The 19,588-nt window shown below is 41.3% G+C and overlaps 1 protein-coding gene across 2 annotated transcripts in view; it reads right to left on the reverse strand.

Moving 5' to 3' along the window:
• Positions 1-19,588, reverse strand: part of cdh13 (cadherin 13, H-cadherin (heart)) — a 387,431-nt gene that overhangs the window by 40,014 nt on the left and 327,829 nt on the right. For both annotated transcript variants that reach the window (XM_026176725.1, XM_026176726.1), the window contains exon 12: positions 218-360. In XM_026176725.1, coding sequence (XP_026032510.1) covers positions 218-360 — 143 coding nt within the window. The remainder of the gene's footprint in view (positions 1-217; positions 361-19,588) is intronic.

Consider the following 19,588-nt stretch of genomic DNA (forward strand, 5'->3'; position numbering starts at 1 on the left):
TAAAGTCAAGAGTGCTCAGTAGTTACAAAGGCGGCTCTGTTTCTACTTTTCATGTCTGAACTGACACTCATCACCCATGAAAAGTTCTTTGTACAATGAAAACGAGAATAAAAGTTTCCACAGTGGATAAACCCGACGGCTTACATTTCAAGTATTTCTAAAAACAGATCCTATCTAGATTATATATGAGTTTTACTCAGATTGCAGTGCAACTCACCGTTATCGGTGGCGATGAAGACGGCTGTGTATTTGTTGTCGTAGACATAAGGAGACTCGCGATCCAGCGAGGCTGAGGTGTTGACAGTTCCTCTGACTGGGTTCACACTCAGCCAGCCCGCAGGGTCCTGCAGAACAGCATACCTGTAAGAAAACAACGAGACCACGTGAGACACCTCATCACATCAACTATCGTCCAGGATGCTGTCAGTCGATTCTATATTAGAAAAAATCAAACAGCAGTGCACTGCAGTTTGATTAGATCGTACCATTTGAAAAGATCCCAAACAGAGCTGAGGTCTGAAGATGATGAGGACCTCTCTCCAAATCTGGTGGGCGAGCGGCCAAGCCTGCATCGCTTTGAAAATGAGCCTGAGAGCAGATCACGACCTTGCTAATGCGGCCACTCAATCGGCCACTGATGGCTGCTCGATGGTGATTGCAAGGGGCTCTCATCTGCGCTACAGTAACATTACATGTGATTGATTTAAGAACTATGGATGAATATATATATATATATATTATGTGTGTGTGTACCAAACTTTTAGCTGCCTCTGCTGTTTTCGTGCATGTATTATTTGACATATGGTGCATCCTGTACTGCACACACACACGACTGTGCAGACTTTCTTCAACACAAGGTCGCTCTTTGCCAGAGTGCTCAGCAGTAGACAAATTGTCTTTCAAATGGAGCTCTACAGCTAACAGAGCGCGACAAAACCTTAGGAAATGGCTTTGCAATCAACCTCTGCTCACACCTTTCCCCCTCCCACTCTCGCTCCCAGCGATTACTACTGTTAACAAACACATATGTTTCATTGCAACAAAATGCTACTAATAATGACGCTTCTATCATTGTAAATGCTCCTTTTCTGCCTGGATGTCACACACACACACACACACACACACACACACACACACACACACACACACACACACACACACACACACACACACACACACTTGTATTACACACGCTTGTTAAACACACTGAAGAGCCACATGATTCATTAGGCCTACTTCTCCACTGTTACAGAGCTGGGCTGACAGGTTATTAACCTCCATATGTCTCTCTCGCCGTCACCGACTGCGGTTTTAGACACATGCTCTGGTTTGTGTCTTGCATCAGTTTTTCATCATCGCTGCATTGCGACAGTGAAATGCACACACGTGAACATGTACACAACAATGTCGGGAAGGTATTTGTTGTTAAACGTATAAGCATTTTTGCACAGCTGCCTGCCTAGTGCGATGACATCAGTCACATTATCGGATAGAAATAATGTGACTGATGTCACATTATTTCTATTATTTCTATTATTGGATAGAAATGGCAAAAAAGTGTGAATTTGGTAGAGAAGAAGTTAAAGTTTTACTGAGAAGCAACTGAGCTCGTGAAAATCACCAAAACATCCACAGTAACGTGCTCAGAGTCATCAAGATCGATTCTCTGTGATCTTTCATACCCGCTGCCCGATTGGAATAAAACAAAAATTCCTCACTCGGTAAACTAACGGATATTTTCATTCAACGCGCTGAAACACATTTATTCCAGAGCTGGGACCCCAGGAAGCCCTTTTAAATGTGCGCTGCTACACAAACACTTGGTGTAAAGTATGACGGTACTATGTTTCTTCCTACAGGAGGAGCTCTAAAGGACTGTAATGATATTGTCTGCTTTAGTGCAGGCTCAAAGGTAACCACCAAATGAGTCAGAGCCATTGTTTTTTCCTCTCTGTGCAAACATGGGGACAGTCCATTAGAGCCCTTTAAAGGGCAAATTAGAAAGACATTAAAAAGCCATTAGGAATATTCATATCTGCTTCAACGTGTTTATCTCCAAAACCAGAAAAGGTCCAAACAAATCAGTCAACAAACGAGACAGACCACACACACAACGCTGCACGTGTCCTCATTTAGCTCACCGCGCACACACACACTTCAACATAAGGTAAAACACACAGTTTAAAGCAAAAATGACCTATAGATGCACAATACCCTGCGTTTATTGTGAAATAACTTCTAGGACAGCAAGGTGATTTGTTCAGATTTCACTAGAGTTGCAGAAAGTAAAGCATCAATAGGTCCACAGTGTGACTCTTTCCGCTGCACCCTCAGGGGCTACTCTGACCTGCTATGGCTTTGGGAATGTTTCGGTGAGGAATCGTCCTTCGCTGTAAGAGCGAACACAACACAGGTTGGGATGTTAGGAGTCGGCTGCAATTGTCCGATTGTCCTACAAGAAGCGATCCAGGGCCGGACACACGAAAGACAATCAGACTACAAGGGGTTTAAAAAGTGAGTCATCCATAAAATATGGAGTTACATAAAATATGCGTATGGTAGCAATCATAAGACAAGCTGGCTTTTGAAATCTAAAATGTCTTAAACAATACACAATGAAAAAGTTTGACAACTCTTCCCTAAATCCTAATCTGAAGTTAGAGATCCACTGTCGCTGCGCTGAACGTGTGAGAGATGAGCTCTTTCGAAAAGTCCGATGTGAGCCAGGATCCTCAGTTTTCCCAGACAACTCAAAGCGTTACGGAAGCGCGGAGGGGGGAGAAAGAGGATTGCCACCCACTTGTAATCCAGTTACAACAGGAGCAAAATGCTGGCATACATTGTGTGCATCTGTGATTATGTTTGTGTCAATAGCAGGTGTGGGTGGGATACACAGAATAAGAGAGACAATTTGCAATAAGAGCTAATTTAGAGAGAAGATGAAAGCTGACTCGCAAGTGCTCTGAAAGAACATCGTTTGCATAAATTCAGGTTGTTTCTCTTGTTTGTTTTAGACTTAAGTAGCCTAAGAAATGTTGCTGGCACCAGTTCTGAGTAATTTAGTCTAGTTGTTCGTGTAAATCCCTTTTTTAAATACACACAAGGTTTTGGGGTCCGTTTTCCAAGCAAGGTTATAAATGCATATTCTCTGAATTAGACCCAGTATTACTTTAAATGCAAATATTGAGATTATTATGTTTTCAACTCATTTTGTTGGCCATATAAATACAAGCATATCCATACAATTTACAGGTAACTAAAAACATGTAACAGAGGATTAAACTATTAACAACATAGGCTGATAATTCTGCATTAAAACGAAACAAAACAACACTGAAAAAGCCGACTGGCGTAACTGGTTCTATGAGTAAACTTGCTCAGTATCAACACTTGTTTAAATATCTCATGATTACTTGCTCACGCCCACGAATCCACTCATGCAAGCATTTTTGAAGTTAGGAAGGCAAATCTGAACTTTTACAACATAAAGCATGCATTGGAAGGCTCCATGTTTTTTTCTTTGCAAAGAATAAGTAATTATATGGAAGTAGGGTGATGTTGGTAGAACAGAGCTGGGTGTAAGATGCCTGTCCTGGTCCCCTGTGAACATTCAAACTATAGTTACACATAAAACAAACCCTTTTGTAGCCTGAATAGGTTCTCTAGTGATTTAGTACTTCACTTGGAAAAAAGTTGCAGAACTCGTGCAGGCAGACGGAAAAAACAGCAGTGATTTTAGTCCCTGATGTGTGAAGTTTCAAGAACCTTAATCTACATTTTTACTCCAACTAAAAGCATTTTTGTTGGTCTTTTCCTGTTTCCTAAGTAAGTGTCCTAAATCAGACAAAGGGAAGCTCCCTTTAAACCCCGTGAGGATATCACACAACAGTTTTCACAGGTTCAGTAGTATGGCTTTAATAATTCAATCCCATTTTATTTATACAGCACCAAATCTTTATATTGTAAGGTCGACCCTACAATAATACATACAGAGAAAAACCTATGACCTATGAGCCCCTGTGAGCAAACACTTCGGTGACAGTGGGAAGGAAAAACTCCCTTTTAACAGGAAGAAACCTCCGGCAGAACCAGGCTCAGGGAGGGGCGGGGCCATCTGCAGAGAGTACTATTAACACATAGTGAGTGAAGAAGAAACACCCAGTGCATCATGGGAATCCGCAGCAGCCTACACCTATTGCAGCATAACTAAGGGAGGATTCAGGGTCATGGGCTTCAGTAGTATGCCTTTAATAATGAGTTTGACCGCTCCTTAATTTAAAGTTTCCTAAACTTTAAACAACATTAACTGCTTACCACCCAGGGACAAAACTCCATAACGAGTTAGTCACAATTGGACATGGTGACCTTTTACCCCACTATCCCCCCACTGAAGGAAACCTCTGCTGTTTCGCAGCTAAATATCTTCACCAACTTTGAAGCTAACTTTGTTTCTCTGCCATTTTATGCAGCGCTTATGAGAGATTGTTTACTGAAAACAGCTGCCTGCTCTACTGAGACTAAAAGATTAGATTAGAATCCACATGAAACTCTCAAAGCATACGCTGAATTCATCTGTTTCCCCTTAAAGCTGAGACTGTTTTCCTGCTGAGCCTGTGTTGGTTTTACAGCGACGTAATGAATATCTAGGCTCTCTCCTCCCTTTGTAGAATGTGCACCACTGTCATTTAGGATATTCTTATAATTTCTGTTCTTATGACTGTTTTATTTGAAAAAAAAAAAAACATTGCTTTCATACATAGAAAGCATTTCATTTTACTTCAGTTTTCTGCCTTTTTTCTTCATCGCCCGCATTTAAACAGCCAATCGCTCTCTAGCAGAACACTTCCCATTTACTAGATTAGCTTCGTATTCCTGGCATTGAAGTTTCAGCCCTTCCTGCTTTTAATCCATTGACGTCTTTTTAGTTTAACCCTTACATACTCTTCATATTCTACACCCTCACAGTATGGTTCAACAATTCCTTCATAATACATCTCAACAAATTTTGAAGTACTGATCAATTCAGGATTAAAACTATCTGACATAAAAAAAAAAGGATAATTATTCATTAATCAGTGTTTCACAAAATAGGGAAGTCGATATTTGAGGTAAAACATGTTTCTGCAGAAAACATCTGCTTTCACAAATTTAGATTTTGAGAGTGAAACTGCCAGGAGCATCCGAAGCTGCTGGGATTCATTATACAAACATTATTACAGCCATGAAACGCTGCCTTTAGTTCTGTATCATCCTCAGAACGATCATTCATAATTATAATGAGAATCTCCATATTAATTAACACTTGGAGCCTAAAACTTGATTACTGCAAATTAGTATATGTACTTAAAGTGACGGCAGGAAACAGGAGCATCACGGTGGTAGCACTGTTGCCTCACTGCAAGAAGGTCCTGAGTTCAATTCCACCATCAGGCTGCATGTACTCCCACGTTTGCTTCCTGCACAAGTCTTTGCACAATGTGCGAATGGTTTGTGTCTATGTGTTAGCCCTGTCCAGGGTGTACCTGCCTCTTGCCCTAAGACAAGCCTAAGATAGGCTCCAGCGATCCGGAAAGAGGATGGATGGAAACATGTGTGTCTGTATTTCCCACACTGGCATCTCAGGTGATTTTATAATTGTATAATCCACCAGAAGGTGACAATGCTAGCCACTAAATTAACAAAAGCAACAACAACAACAACAATAATAATAATAATATGCTGAGGAGCTATTTGAAGATAAAAATAAATAAATAAAGCAATACAGAAAAAAACAAGACAATTTAAAAACTGATAGAACCAGTAAAAACTGGCATGGAATTACGACACAGGATCAGGAACAAGTGGAGCTTTAACTTAGCTTTAAAACCCTCCACACAGCATGCCTGCCTAATATCTTCAGGGAGGTTGTTCCACAAAAATGGGGCACGAAAGGAAAAAGCACGCTCCCTCATAGTATTTTTTCTCTATACAATTGTTGTGAAAACTCACCACATTTTAGACTAAATGGATGAACTTTAGTGAAATGTTCCTGCAGTCAGATCCAATCGGGTCAAATTTGCCTCACACTGGTTGTAAGGGTTAAAGTCGTTGTTGCATATTCTTCTGTGTTCAGATAATCTATGGACTGTCTTTGAGCAGGTGATGAAAAAAACATGCTAATATGCTCATGCCAGTGTTTATTCAGTCATCTTTTTTCATCCTTACATGGTAATTTGTTTACTTCCTTGAATAATCAAATAAACTACTCACCTGTATCAGAGCGATGCAGGCGTCATTCATATTCAGAGGTCTGAGCTGTTCAAAGACACATAATGAATCGAGGTAGGGGCGGCGGAAAGGCTGGAAGCTAAAATACTGTTTTCCTGATGAAAATGCCCAACAGTAAGAAGAAGATAGCGATGCATAATGAGACACAGATCAGAGTCAAATAACACAATATATGGTTCCCAGGTGATCTCATGGGTCTTTAAAGTATAATGATAAGGCTATGTGAGGAAAAGGGAAATGCATCCAATTTAAATATTTAAACTCTTGCAGGATGTGTGCACGTGGAGAGGAGAGGGTCACGCACCTCTGCTTTACTGGGTCGCTCGATAAACTGACCATTTTGCACTCCTGCGATACTCTGTTACGACTCTGACTTCAGCGTTTGCAACCATCACAGCCAATTTTAATTTCTCATGCACAACACACGAGCACAGTTTCAGTTTTGTGCACCGCAACTTAGATGGATGTATAGTAATACACTCGGCTGGCAATGACAGCATTTCACAGTAAACACTATTATGCACTTGTCTCATTCGTTTGTTTCCATCTTCTTCTTCCTGTCTGGACTCTGAGCTGGCACTAACTTTAGCTCACTGTCTTTATCTGTCTCTCTATCATTTTCTTCTTTCTCCTCTGCCAACGAGATCTTCTTCTGATTTGAGTCTAACTTACTGTGAGAATGGAGACGGCACAGAGCCAATGCTAATAGTCTGTTTCTATCTGAGAGCCGCTGAGTGTGTGTGCGAGCGACAGATATGAGAACATCAATCAAGGGAAGCAGTAGAACTAGAGGTTGTTCCGGCTTGCGTTTGGCTACGGCAACTGTACGCTTCATCCAAATCTGCGGTTTTGCAAAGCGAGAGGAGAAGGAAAGAAAAAGGGAAGGTGAGATAAGAAGAGGGATCAAGGATGGCGATAAGACGGGGACACGTGAGACCGAAACTGTGTGTAAGTGCATCAGGAAAACAAATTCTCGCCCTTCTGGATCGCTGGCTCTGTTGCTTCTGCAATGGTGATCTGGGACGAGTCAGACAACTATGGCTATAGCCAAAGATCTCAATAAATTCCAATTCAGGTAAGAACTGTGACCCAGCACCACCAGTCTGGCCCCAACCTGTTGGGCTTCTGACACTACCCTGTTGTTGGACCTTCAAATCTTCAGAGACGGCACTAACACGGATTAACCTTCTGTGCTGGTGAGGCATTTAAGCAAAGTTTATACAGACATCACTGTGTATGACATCTGCAGACTTTCTGACCATTTGGGACAAAAACAGAGCAAAACAATAAAACAAATCTGTGAAAACCGGACTCTGCATTATGCATGGATATACTCTGCCTTGGCCTGAAGTATATGCATGGACTCCAGAGCTCTGTCACAGTTGCTTTATCTGTAAAACCACTAGAAATTTGCATTCCTCCTACAAGCTTTGTTGTATGTAGAGGCCGATTTATGTGAATACTGAATTTCTAACATTCTGATGGGAAAAAAAGTTCGTGTGTAGTTTTCAGTTCAGTTCATTTTTATTTCAAACATATACATTCACCAACATTTCATAACATCATTCCATGCAGTTGTTTTGCCTGGCCTTATATATTATTTGCACTGTTTTAAACTTCACCAGATCCTGGCTTGTGTCTTAATAGAGAGTGCATTTGTGTGAGCCCTATACCCCTCATGATTTATTAATCTAATAGCCCTTTTCTGCATTATGATTATAGTCTGAATATCACTTTTATATGCATTGCAGTTTAGTAACTAACTAACACCTAATCTTGTAGAATACGCTCACTTAGTGCTGTGGTAGTGGATATAACGCCTGGACGATGGATCAGCACAACAGGTATTTATGGTGGGACTCACCTAAATCCCTTTGTGTAAAGCATAAATCCAGTTTGAACACTGTGCTGAAGAGCTGCTTGAAGCTGCTTGAAGCTGTGAGGACAGTTGGGTGAAGGTTTGTCCTGCTTTCATTTGATTTCTCAGGTTACTTTAAAAATGTGGGTACAGGCCATTTAGTCACAAAGCATTACACATCGAGTGTTGAACTGACCTGATTTATTGTAAGTGAAACCAGAGTTCAACAAACATTTGCATTACTTTTAATGAGATATATTAAATTTCCTTTTAACATTTCTTTGAGACACAAGGACGGAGCGAGAGAGCGAGAGAGCGAGAGAGGGAATTTGGCTTTGGAGCCATGGTTCTCAAAACATGAGTGATTTCTTTGGGGTCGCCTACAGAGACCTCGGTCAGTCGCTGCGAGCTATTTCAACTCTAAACTGAGCTGAGCTGCCCAGTTTTGGCCAACTACTGCTCTAGGCCATGTGAACAAATTACCCATGTCACACCTGTTCATATTTCTGCTCTGTATCAGCACAGTGCAGCGGGTCCATGCAGAGGAAATGAATGTGGCAGGACCAGAGAAAAGCTGGCGTGTGTCGCATCAATCAAACAGATTCAGCTTTGTCTTTGCGTGTGTGAGCAAAGCAACTTGGTGTAAAAGGTGAGAAGGTGTTTCTTTTTAGGATGTGGTGAGAAGTTTCATTGGCAGTCGTGAGAAACCGTCTCGAGTGAAAACATAGAAAGCTACTGCATCGTGGAACATCTGTGAGTATCACCCATTTACTGTTGTGGATATTATTTTTACTTTTACACTAGCAAAAGCTACTGATCACCAGTGTTGGTCAAGTTACTTGAAAAAAGTAATCAGTAACTAATTACTGATTACTTCCCCAAAAAGTAATCCCATTACTTTACTGATTACTTATTTTCAAAAGTAATTAGTTACTTAGTTACTTAGTTACTTTTTAAAAACACGATTTACAACCTGAATAGGTGATAAAGTGATAGATCTTTCAGCCAATTCTACTTTTTCTGCATAATCCATCATACAAAATGTAATCAAATGGAAAAGTCTCTTTTTTAAACTTGTTTTATTAGTTTTAATCTTTTAACTTTATGCATCAAGCAAAAATTAAATTATCTGCAACATTCTCTGACTGGAAGAAATTAGTTTAACATTTAAACCTATTTTCTGCACATTCCAGCTCATAAAATAAAATATTTTTTGTGTTTACACTCAGTCTTTCAAATAGATGCAAGTAAAACACAGCAGAAAATAAATAAAATCAAAGACTCAGCGGTCCTGTTGCTCTATTTTCACCTGTAAAGCAGGAGTGGGGCAGGCGGAGGTTTACCCTGGTGCAGGTGTGCCGCGGTCAGTGGAAGAATCCGCGAGTTTCTCTGTGAGTTTCCCATTACGTCGTAGCTACTCGGTGCTTGTTGGAAGTTTAGGGGTTTTTTCGCTGTAAAAAGAAGTTTTCTTCCCACACACAGCGGACACTAATGTTTTTGTCACTTTTTATGGAATCAAACTCAAAGTAAGGTCAGTACTTCCACGCTTTAAACGCTGCACGCTCATACTCTCTCCGCACTCGATATATGATCCACTGTTGATCTGCACACAGCTGTTGTCACGAACGTCGCACTCGCTGACGTCACTGTCGTGAGACATTCTCGCAAAAAATCACGGTTTTAGTAACGCAGTAACGCAGTGTTCCTACAGGAAAGTAACGGTAATCTAATTACCGTTTTTGCAATAGTAATCCCTTACTTTACTCGTTACTTGAAAAAAGTAATCGGATTACAGTAACGCGTTACTGCCCATCTCTGCTGATCACCACTGATAAATTAAACGTGTTCGATGGGACAACAACTTGATGAAAGCAGTTCAGCACAGATGGACAAAGAACAAAACAGATCTCATTGTTGAAGTAAACGGAGCCACTCTTCGTCTTTCATTACATGCTTTTTTGCTCTGCCTTTTCCCGGTGCGGCTGCAGATCCAGGAACACTGAATCCTGGCTTAAATCAGACCCAGCAAGTATGTGACTGAATATGAATACTCAGCCTACCTCTGACTTTCCCTTTGCAGAACCAGAAAAGCATCAAAGCTTTTTTTCCAGCCCGCTCACTGCCGTCTGCTGTGAGCCAGGTGAAGTCTCGAGGAGGCTCTGTGCCAGTTCCACTGAACAACTGCAGACGCTCCACAGAGTATACTGAACAAAGACCCACTGTGTCGATTTAACAGCAACAGCAGAGTGTGCGCAGAGAGATGGTGGCCTGAAACTCGAAGAATGAACAGTTTGCATTGTCATTATTAAGCAGGAACAGAGCAAAGTGCAAAACACAGCCCAAACCGGTGACGCGCACACATGCGGCCGAACGTACGCATCGAGCAAGAAAATATTATTATCATAATAAGGTGCAAAATAGCAGCTCTTTGCATCAGTTGAAAAGCATAAACCTGTAATTACCAGGAAGAAAAGCAATTTACTCCTGCTTCACACTCTCTGCTTTCTCCTCTTGGCATCTTTTAGGATTGTTTTAATTATTTGCTGGCACACTGAGAGTATGAAAGCCTCTCCCTGCCCCTGATCCTGTTTCTCTCTTTTAACACTCGTTTACTTTACTCAGCTGCAAGAAATGAGAACCAAATTCCAAACAGCTGATTAGCCTGTAATCAGTCCCTTCACATCCCAGGACGCAAGCAAGAGAGAGAGGAAAATGGAGGAGACTGCATGACTCAGCCCGTTTTGCTCAGCAGAGTGACATGAAAATGAAAAACCGGCAGCTTGCATCCTTGAAAATTTTTCTTCAGCCTTAAATCAGCAGAGTAACGGGCTAACCTTACACTGTGGTTGATTTCATTCACTGTGAGCACGACACCGGTTCAGTTTCTTATTACTGAGATTCCCATCCCCTCATTTCGCACCACTTAGATATTTATTTAAGCTGCACACACTCAGACAATTAGACTAGTGGGGAGTACATTTCCAAGCATTTCTATGAGAGGTGCTTTCCTGTTGATTCGTCCTTCCTCTGAGACCCTTACTCCTTCCTCTCCGTGTTCCCGTGGGTGCTTTTAGTCACACCACATGAGAAAGGTTGGTTGTTGTATTGGTTTGCAGGTTAAACTGGGACAGAAATGTTGTCCATCTTAATTAAATTGTCATTTGGCATCAGTGTGTGAGTCTACACACTAACTATCATACTCACACCGACCTGCATATAGAAACATTTCTTCAACCATTTGAGAATTTACAGTAGCTAGGGGATGTTTCCTAAAGAACACTGGTAGATATGCACTCACCTGCCACTTTATTAGGTACATCTTGTTAGTACTGAGTTTGCCTTGAGAACTGCCTTCATTTATTGGGGCATAAATTCAACAAGGTCAACATTTCTCAGAGGTTTTGGTCCATATTGACATGATGGTGTTACACAGTTGCTTCAGATTTGTTGACTCTACAGCCAAGATGCAAATTTACTGCTCTACCAATGCCAAATGTTTACTATCGATTGGACTGAGATCTGGTGACTGTGGAGACTGTTTGTGTGCAGTGAACTCAGCTCACATCATTTCAAACTGGTTTCTTGAACATGACAGTATGTGACAGCACGTCATCAGAACATGTGAACATGTGTGGTCATAAAGGGACTGACAGCAACACTCGGGTAGGCTGTGCTATTTAAAACAGTTGGTACTAAAGGGTCCAATGTGTAGCGAGAAGATTTCCCCCCACACCTGAACCAGCCTGAAGCACTGGTAAAAGGACGGATTCATGCTTTCATGTTGCTCAAATCCCGATCCTCCCATCGGAAAGTCACAGTGCCGAGCCTCATCAGCATCTTCCAGTCTTCTATTGTCCAGTTGGGGTTAGTCAAATGCAAGCTGCTTTTATAGCTGCGTTACGGTTGCCTTCCTATCAGCTTGAACCAGTCTGACTATTCTGTTCTTACATTTTCTCTTGCTGGATACGATGTGGTCGTGTGGGAAGATCCCAGACTAGCCTGTCTGGCACCAAAAGCCATGCCATGCTCAAAGGCACAAAAAACCTTTCATGGCCTTTATGCTCAGTTTGAACTTCAGCAGTTGGTCGTCCCGACCACGTCTACAAGTCGATATGGTTGTGTTGCATTATTTACATTATTAAGCATTCGACTGTAATGCCTGTTTGTTTTTACGAGATCCAAAGAAAGTGAAGACAAGGTGTTACGACTGCTGTCGTAATCTTGTCTCTCGTATGCAAATTTAAGCGTGCAGGTGCTTTTCCATCATAGGTGGATCCAGGAGACGGTTCCTGCGGATTGGCTACCTACCTGGAGACAACGTACTTGATGTTTTTGTTAGTTAGGGAGGTAAGTTTCTGTCATTTGGTTTAATTCTTTTTGTAGGTAAGTTTAGATAGGCTCCTTTTGTTTGTTGTTTTGGCATTAGGTCCACCCCGAAGTTATAGCCCACTCCTTCTTTTGTGTTAAATCATCTCATTGTACAGAATTCTTATCAAATTGTATGAACTGTGTGCTGCTTGGACTCGAGGAGGGATCACAATTATGTTATGGTCTGGCCACCCCTACACGAGCCATAATGTTAAAGCGAATTGGTAAATGTTGTCATTTTTATGCTTACCATCTCTACATTGTTTCTCTGTGTTGTCCCCTCCCCAGCCTCTCGAGGTTCTGGGGGGGCTGTCGTGTTTTATCACAAGCACATCCTTGTGAAGGTTTGTTTGATGCTTGATAAGCTTCCTGCCCTTTTTATGGCTTTACTGTGTTGTTTATGGTGAACCAATACAGGAATTGAACCTGTGGGGGAGATTACCCCTTTTATGACCAGGATGTTGTTGTGATCAGGAAGTCACGCGCACACACACACACACACACACACACACACACACACACACACACACACACACACACACACACACACACACACACACAGCGCCTTGTCTTTGTAACCAAGGGGGGTTACGAGGGTACTTGCGTGAACCATTGTAAACTATTGTTTCTTGTGAACGTTTTTCAATGAAAGGCAGCGAGAGGAGGCCGTCGTCGGGGTCATTCGTGATGGGCCTCTCTTGCAAGTAAATCGATCGACCGCTGTTGCCTTGCTCTTTTTTGTCATTCATGGGAGTAAGTCTCGGGGTCAGCGGGGTCTAAGTTTAGACCCAACACATAACACAAGGTAACAAAGAACAAATGGGAACAGTATAAAACAATGTATTACATTTAAATATTTGTAATATATAGTATAAAAGAAAATGGATTATTGATCATTGATAGCTTCAAACATTTATGTGCATCAGAACATAAGGAAGAAAAACGGGGATTGTGTGACGTTTTTAAGAAAGCAGCAAATTTGTTTTCACAAGGTTAAAAAAATCATCTCTTGCTGCTCTACACTTATTTCTCTTGACCTCTTCTAACAGTGAACCCACACGCAAAACTCGATACGCTGTAGCGATGACTCAGTTACTGACCGCTAACTGTGCAGTCCTTTGAGGGCTGATTTTTTAATGTATTGAGACGAGGAGAAAGATTGGTTGGAGGCTAAATGCACTGTGTATTATGCGTATTATGACACATTTTGATTCAAACTGTTGGCTACATTGAACTTTGAGATGACTTTTAAAATCAACTAGTAAAAATTCATCAACAGCAAAATTGATTTGCTCTGTACTTTATTTCCCCCTCCGTCCCCATTGCCTCGTACTTTGTGCACTTTGGCACAACCAGAATATTTGATTTACCCGACATACAGGACTGCAAACATTTGCAATGTGGAAATGAGAGAGAGCTGCCCAAAATCACACGAAGTAAAAGAAGTTCTGCATGTAATGTGACACAACTCTTTATACAGACACAAAACTGAAAGAAAACTTTATCCCAGTGAACATCACATTGTTCCATTACTGTAAGCTGCAGAAGCGTTCTGAACCCAAAGACAGACAGATACTCAAGTGTCTGAAAATCAGACCAAACATCAGTCAAAGCAGGATTAAACAGCCAGATGTTATGATTACAGGTCAACAATCTGGCAGTTCATTGGAATTTCTTTGCCTTAAGTGATACAACCATATAAACCTGACAGAAATGTAGCATAGGTATTATTAAGCAGATTTATCTACTAGCTACACGTTTTATTTGTTGCTGTAATCTTTTTCTCAGGTCTTGCCTGTTTTCTTATTCCCATGTTGGTCATCCTGGTGCAGGCAGGGACAATGTCAGGCTGATCTGATCACGATCACTCCATCTGGGGTGGGGCGATCGTGGCTCAAGAGTTGGGAGTTCGCCTTCTAACCGGAAGGTTGCTGGTTTGAGCCCCGGCTCGGACAGTCTCGTCGTTGTGTCCTTGGGCAAGACACTTCACCTACCGCCTACTGGTGTTGGCCAGAAGGGCCGATGGCGTGATATGGCAGCCTCGCTTCTGTCAGTCTGCCCCAGGGCAGCTGTGGCTACAACTGTAGCTGCCTCCACCAGTGTGTGAATGTGTGGATGACTGGGTGTGTAAAGTGCTTTGGGGTCCCTAGGGGGGACTAGTAAAAGCGCTATACAAATACAGGCCATTTACCATTTATTTACCATCTGACCCCGATCAGGCCAGCCTTTTGTGGAATTAAAGAAATTATTTTACAGCTACAATATATCCTGCAGCATTAACATTGCATTAAGATGGTTATTAAACCTGTGGGCTTTACATTAACCTTTTATTACAGGGGCAGCCATAATCATTGTATACACACATTGCATTTTGTGCTTATTAAAGAGTTGAAGCTCAGTCAATTAATTAAAGGTCATAAGCTTCATTCGGCGCCATGTCTGGACGATCTATTGTGTAAGTGACTTAGAGCTATAGAAGGTTAAAACTGCATACACGCTTACAAAACACATATAGCACATATCATCTAGAAACAGGAGCAAAGGCCTGAAACTATTCAGCAACCTGTGTTTGAGTTTGCTTAGTAACAGGTGACAAGTCCCTGGGGACCTTCAGGGCCTGGATTCATCGCCATATTTGGACGAAGATGCTAGGGAGGGGAACTTCTGTGTCTGCATTTATCTCTTAAAACTGATCATTGTCGGTAAAAGATGCAAATAATGTTCTTGGAAAACGCGAGAAGGGGCGTCAAACCCTGACATTATAAAAGCAATTGCTTGTGTATTTTTGGGTGGAGATCTATGCTGATTGTGTGCAGTATTCATCTCCCCGCGCCTCCTCAATATCTTCGAGTTCGGGACACTTTCTAACATCCAGCGCCTCACACTGCTGTCACACTTGTAGTCAGTCTGTCCTTCAGCTGATCTGTCTCACTCTCCTCTCTTGCCTCGGTCCCTCAAAGTTAGACACCAGTTTTCATGCCTGACATTCCAGTATCCCATCCTCTTACTTTTAAGTCCCATCCCTTTTAACTCGTACAGGACCAGAGTGAGAAGCCAAAGCAGACAGGTAGCTGCTGAATAATGGATGATCCGACTGTTTGAAATTCTCCCTGTTTTCAAAAGCAAGAGGAAGAAAACATCTTAAATATTTTGGAGGAGATGGAGAAGTCGTAGCAGAGAGTCGGCCAAGTCTGCAGAACTCTGAACACTGGCTAAACTGGGACACGGGGTGCTACGTGACAACACATTCACAAACACATAAGACATGTTTATTTTTGCAGTCACAGCTATTAAAAGAGCAGACTTTCTATCCAACACTTATTTAATGACTTTCGTTCGAACGCATCTCTATTCTTGTATGTATGTGTGAGCTGGTTAGCAACAGCTCAGCACAAACTCTACAGGCTAGTGCACAAAGTTTTGAAAACGTGGCCCTGAGTGCAGCTCAGCTTCTCTGCTTCCTGTCTCCTTCACCATCAAGCATCAATTACTTCAGTGTAAATAGTTATTCGACAACTGATGAGAGTCTTGTCACCAGAAATGAGACCTAATTAAATTCGCCAAACTTTCTTAATGACACTTCTGATTAGTTGCTCCCCTCTTCACAGCCTACCAGAATAACATCAGAGCAGCACGGCGAGTCAAATCTCAGAGAGGATTTGGAGGATGCAAACTTTCCCATTTAACTTATACCTTGAAGTGCAACATACTTCCTCAATGTCAAGAGCCCACACAACAAGCCGAGCACTTGTGGTTTATGAGAGATAAACTTTTGTCAAAAAAAGTCCAGCTTTTTCTGTCTCCAATCCTCACTGTCACTCTGTCTGATGTGCTTTTCCTTCTCAGCACTTTCATAAAACCATTCTGCTTAACTAAAGCTCTAAACCAGTCAAGAGGGCTAGAGTGCTCCATCTGCAGAAACATGAAACAAATCCGCCAGAGCCTAATGGTTTGGCCTAAATACTGAGCGGGATTAACGTGACTCGTATTTGCTGTAATTGTGTAAGTTACAGGGCCAAGTGAGAGTAGAGACCGCCACAGGTCAGTCTGTACATATGGCACGTGTGCTGCTCTGTTTTTGTCCTGAATACAGTAAAAACAAGACAGTTTTACCTTTAGCACAGTTTTAATTAATTCTGTTGGAAATTTCAGACAAAATTAGTCACATAAGTTGCATCATGTGATTCGTGCAAGAAACGTTTTCTCTTACATCATGAAGAGAAGACAGCTGTTGAGATCGTTAGCTGCTGCGAGGCCTTGAGGGGCCCATCGGAATCTGTGCTACTGTACTTCAAAGGGTTTGTGGTCAAAGTGTAACAGATTTCATTTATTCTTTGCTTAGCGGTTACGCCCACACGGGCAGATAATCTGTTGATGGATTTTCATTAAAACATAGTAAGGGAAGATTTGTAATACATTGGATAATCTGAACCCCTTGATTAACCTTACAGAGCTGATAATAAGAAGCTCCACAGTTCAGCCCTCCCCCATCCTCGATACGTCTGTTCAGACAGAGTCTCGAACCTCTAACTGAAGCAATAATTGTCATCGTTTGAGTGATAAGGCCTATAAATCACACTTCATTAACGTTCATTAATGTGGAGGTAGCAGATCTCAGTTCAGTCATCCTGACCACGTGTGAAAGCGGCATTAAGTACTTTGTGGTAACAAATTACACACAGGCTGTCATTCAGACTCACAAAATGTCAGATTTGTGTTGCTGACCAGACTCCCTCAAGTCCTGCCTGGTCACAGAGAAACAGTGAGATTAGCAAAAAAACAAAAACAAGGATTTTCACCTTTATTTAAGTTTGTTGTGCTCACTGAGGAGAAATTTGGTTGATTTTTACTGCAACTCTGATCAAAACCGCTCGAGTGTGTCGTTCTTCTTTCATACCAGAAATTAGGCAGTCATTAGCATTACCACTGAAATTTGATTTGGAAATGAGAGCAATCAAAGGCACATCATTTAAAGGAGAAATCTTTTGCTTTTACTTAATAGATGGCATTGGGATTGGACTACTTTGAGGACGTCTTGTTAAAGCAGAAATTCTGTGTACTCTAAAGTACTTCATACACGTGTACTTGGCTGTGTTGTTCCCAGTGAGCGTCTTGACGGTACATTACAAAAACATCTGGCATCATGTTTTAATTTTAGCATGTTTTTCTGAAGTATTGGTTCTTATCATTTTTATTACTCTTAAAAAACACTTTAAACCCACACAAGTGTGTGCAGGTCTCATTTTAAGAACTGGAAGATAAAAATGGAGAAGATGTCAATCAAAAATGTTTCCACACAGGACTGAGAGGGCGTCTGATCAGTTAAATAAGTGAAGCACCACAGGTTTATCGAAGGCCATCATTTCATAATCAGATGTTTCATATGTAGCACACAAAGTAACAAAATAGAAAAACTTACATCCTAAAAGATGTTTGATTTCTGCTCCCACAGTGGAACACACCAGTAAAATGATGAAGCTATCCACAGTGGGAAATAATTACTATCAAACCTCTTTATTGCACTGATTGCCTGACGTTTCAGAAGAACGTTTTCCTCAACACAAAGGATGAACCAGTGTTGGCTTAGCAAAGATCCTAATTTAAATTGTACCTTCATATTTCTTTAGTTTATTTAATATTTCCCGTCCCTCCTTCATCACTTTTGATAGACAGGGAGCACAGCAGCAGTTTTGAAAATGCACTAACCCCATCCATCACAGTTTGGCCCCTTCTCAAATCCTTACTCTGCTCCGACTAACACATGCAGCACTGTTGCCTTCACCCTGCACATCTTCACGAGCTCCTCTCATTGGCCCTTGGTATTCTTTTTCTTTATGTTGCTATCACTTGGTATATTTATAGAAAAGCTCAAAGAAAAGCACATGTTATGGTAAAAATGCATCTCTAACTGCATTTTTCCTCTTAAAGGTACAGTGCAAACCCCTAACCAATAATTCTATCTACAGTGGTCACTGTAGGACAAGCATCTCAGCCCACCGTCTGTAGTGCAGGCTGTCAGGTCCCTGTTTACATCAGCCGTGTGAAAGAAGTCCGGTACATGTTGAAGAGTCAGTGAAGCTCACTTCTGTCTGTTGACAGTAATAATAAGGTGAGTTGTTGAGGATATCCTGAGCTCCTCTGCAGGTAAGCGCTGCGTTTTTTGCAGCTGTTACCCAGAATTAGAGAAACTTTCTTTAAATTGGACTGAACATTAACAGCCTCAAGCACTCAGCGAATAAACTCTCATATAAAGTGAGAATGTACGCTGTTTACCTGAGAGAAAGTGTCATTTTTAGGCTAACATTAGCTAACAAAATGTTAGCTTATAACCAGCTATTGTTATTGTCTAGTTAGCTTGATGTCAGCTGTCCAAGAGGGGACAGACATCCAGAAATATAGATTTTTAATGGATTAATTCCAGGTTTATGAGGATTCATGACCTTTAATGTTATCAAAGTGCCACATAGATGGATAGAATAAATGCAGCGTGGTGTTCAGGCATGCATGTGTGCACTGGGCACTGAGTGCTACAGATTCTGACCAGCGAATCAGACGAATTGTGTTCCACGTCAAATGCATTTGACCTACTCAACCCAGGGTGGCACACACACTGGACATACACATAAACACACACACACCTGCACTGTTATGCAGACGCACACAGGGAAGGAGAGAAGAAGCCAAAGAAAGCTCCTGCTTTTTATAATGCCGTTTTATTCTATGCACACCGTTCTGCTCCCACCTCTCCAAATGTCTGTCTTTCACTATGTCCTCAACCTGTCTGCAGGTCACAGTTACGACAACTCAAAGTCAGTGTTACTGCCAAAATGTCAAGAGGGTGAGATGACAATAAACAGAGGGTCCATAAAAATGAATATAAAACACATGCTGAAAATCAGATGAGCAAAGTGGGATAAAGTTAGAAGATGAAAGATTTATTACATAAAAGATTCAAAGAACATGTAAAAAAAACAAAGAAAAACTGTGAAAAAATAAAAGATCACCAAAAGCTTTTAAATGATCAACATACTATAGCTTATAAGGGACCTATTATAGTGATTTCAGTAATATTATACAGTTATATTCAATTAGAAG

This window comes from Astatotilapia calliptera, chromosome 7 (assembly GCF_900246225.1).
Source record: "Astatotilapia calliptera chromosome 7, fAstCal1.2, whole genome shotgun sequence".
In the NCBI taxonomy this organism is placed as follows: Eukaryota; Metazoa; Chordata; class Actinopteri; order Cichliformes; family Cichlidae; genus Astatotilapia; species Astatotilapia calliptera.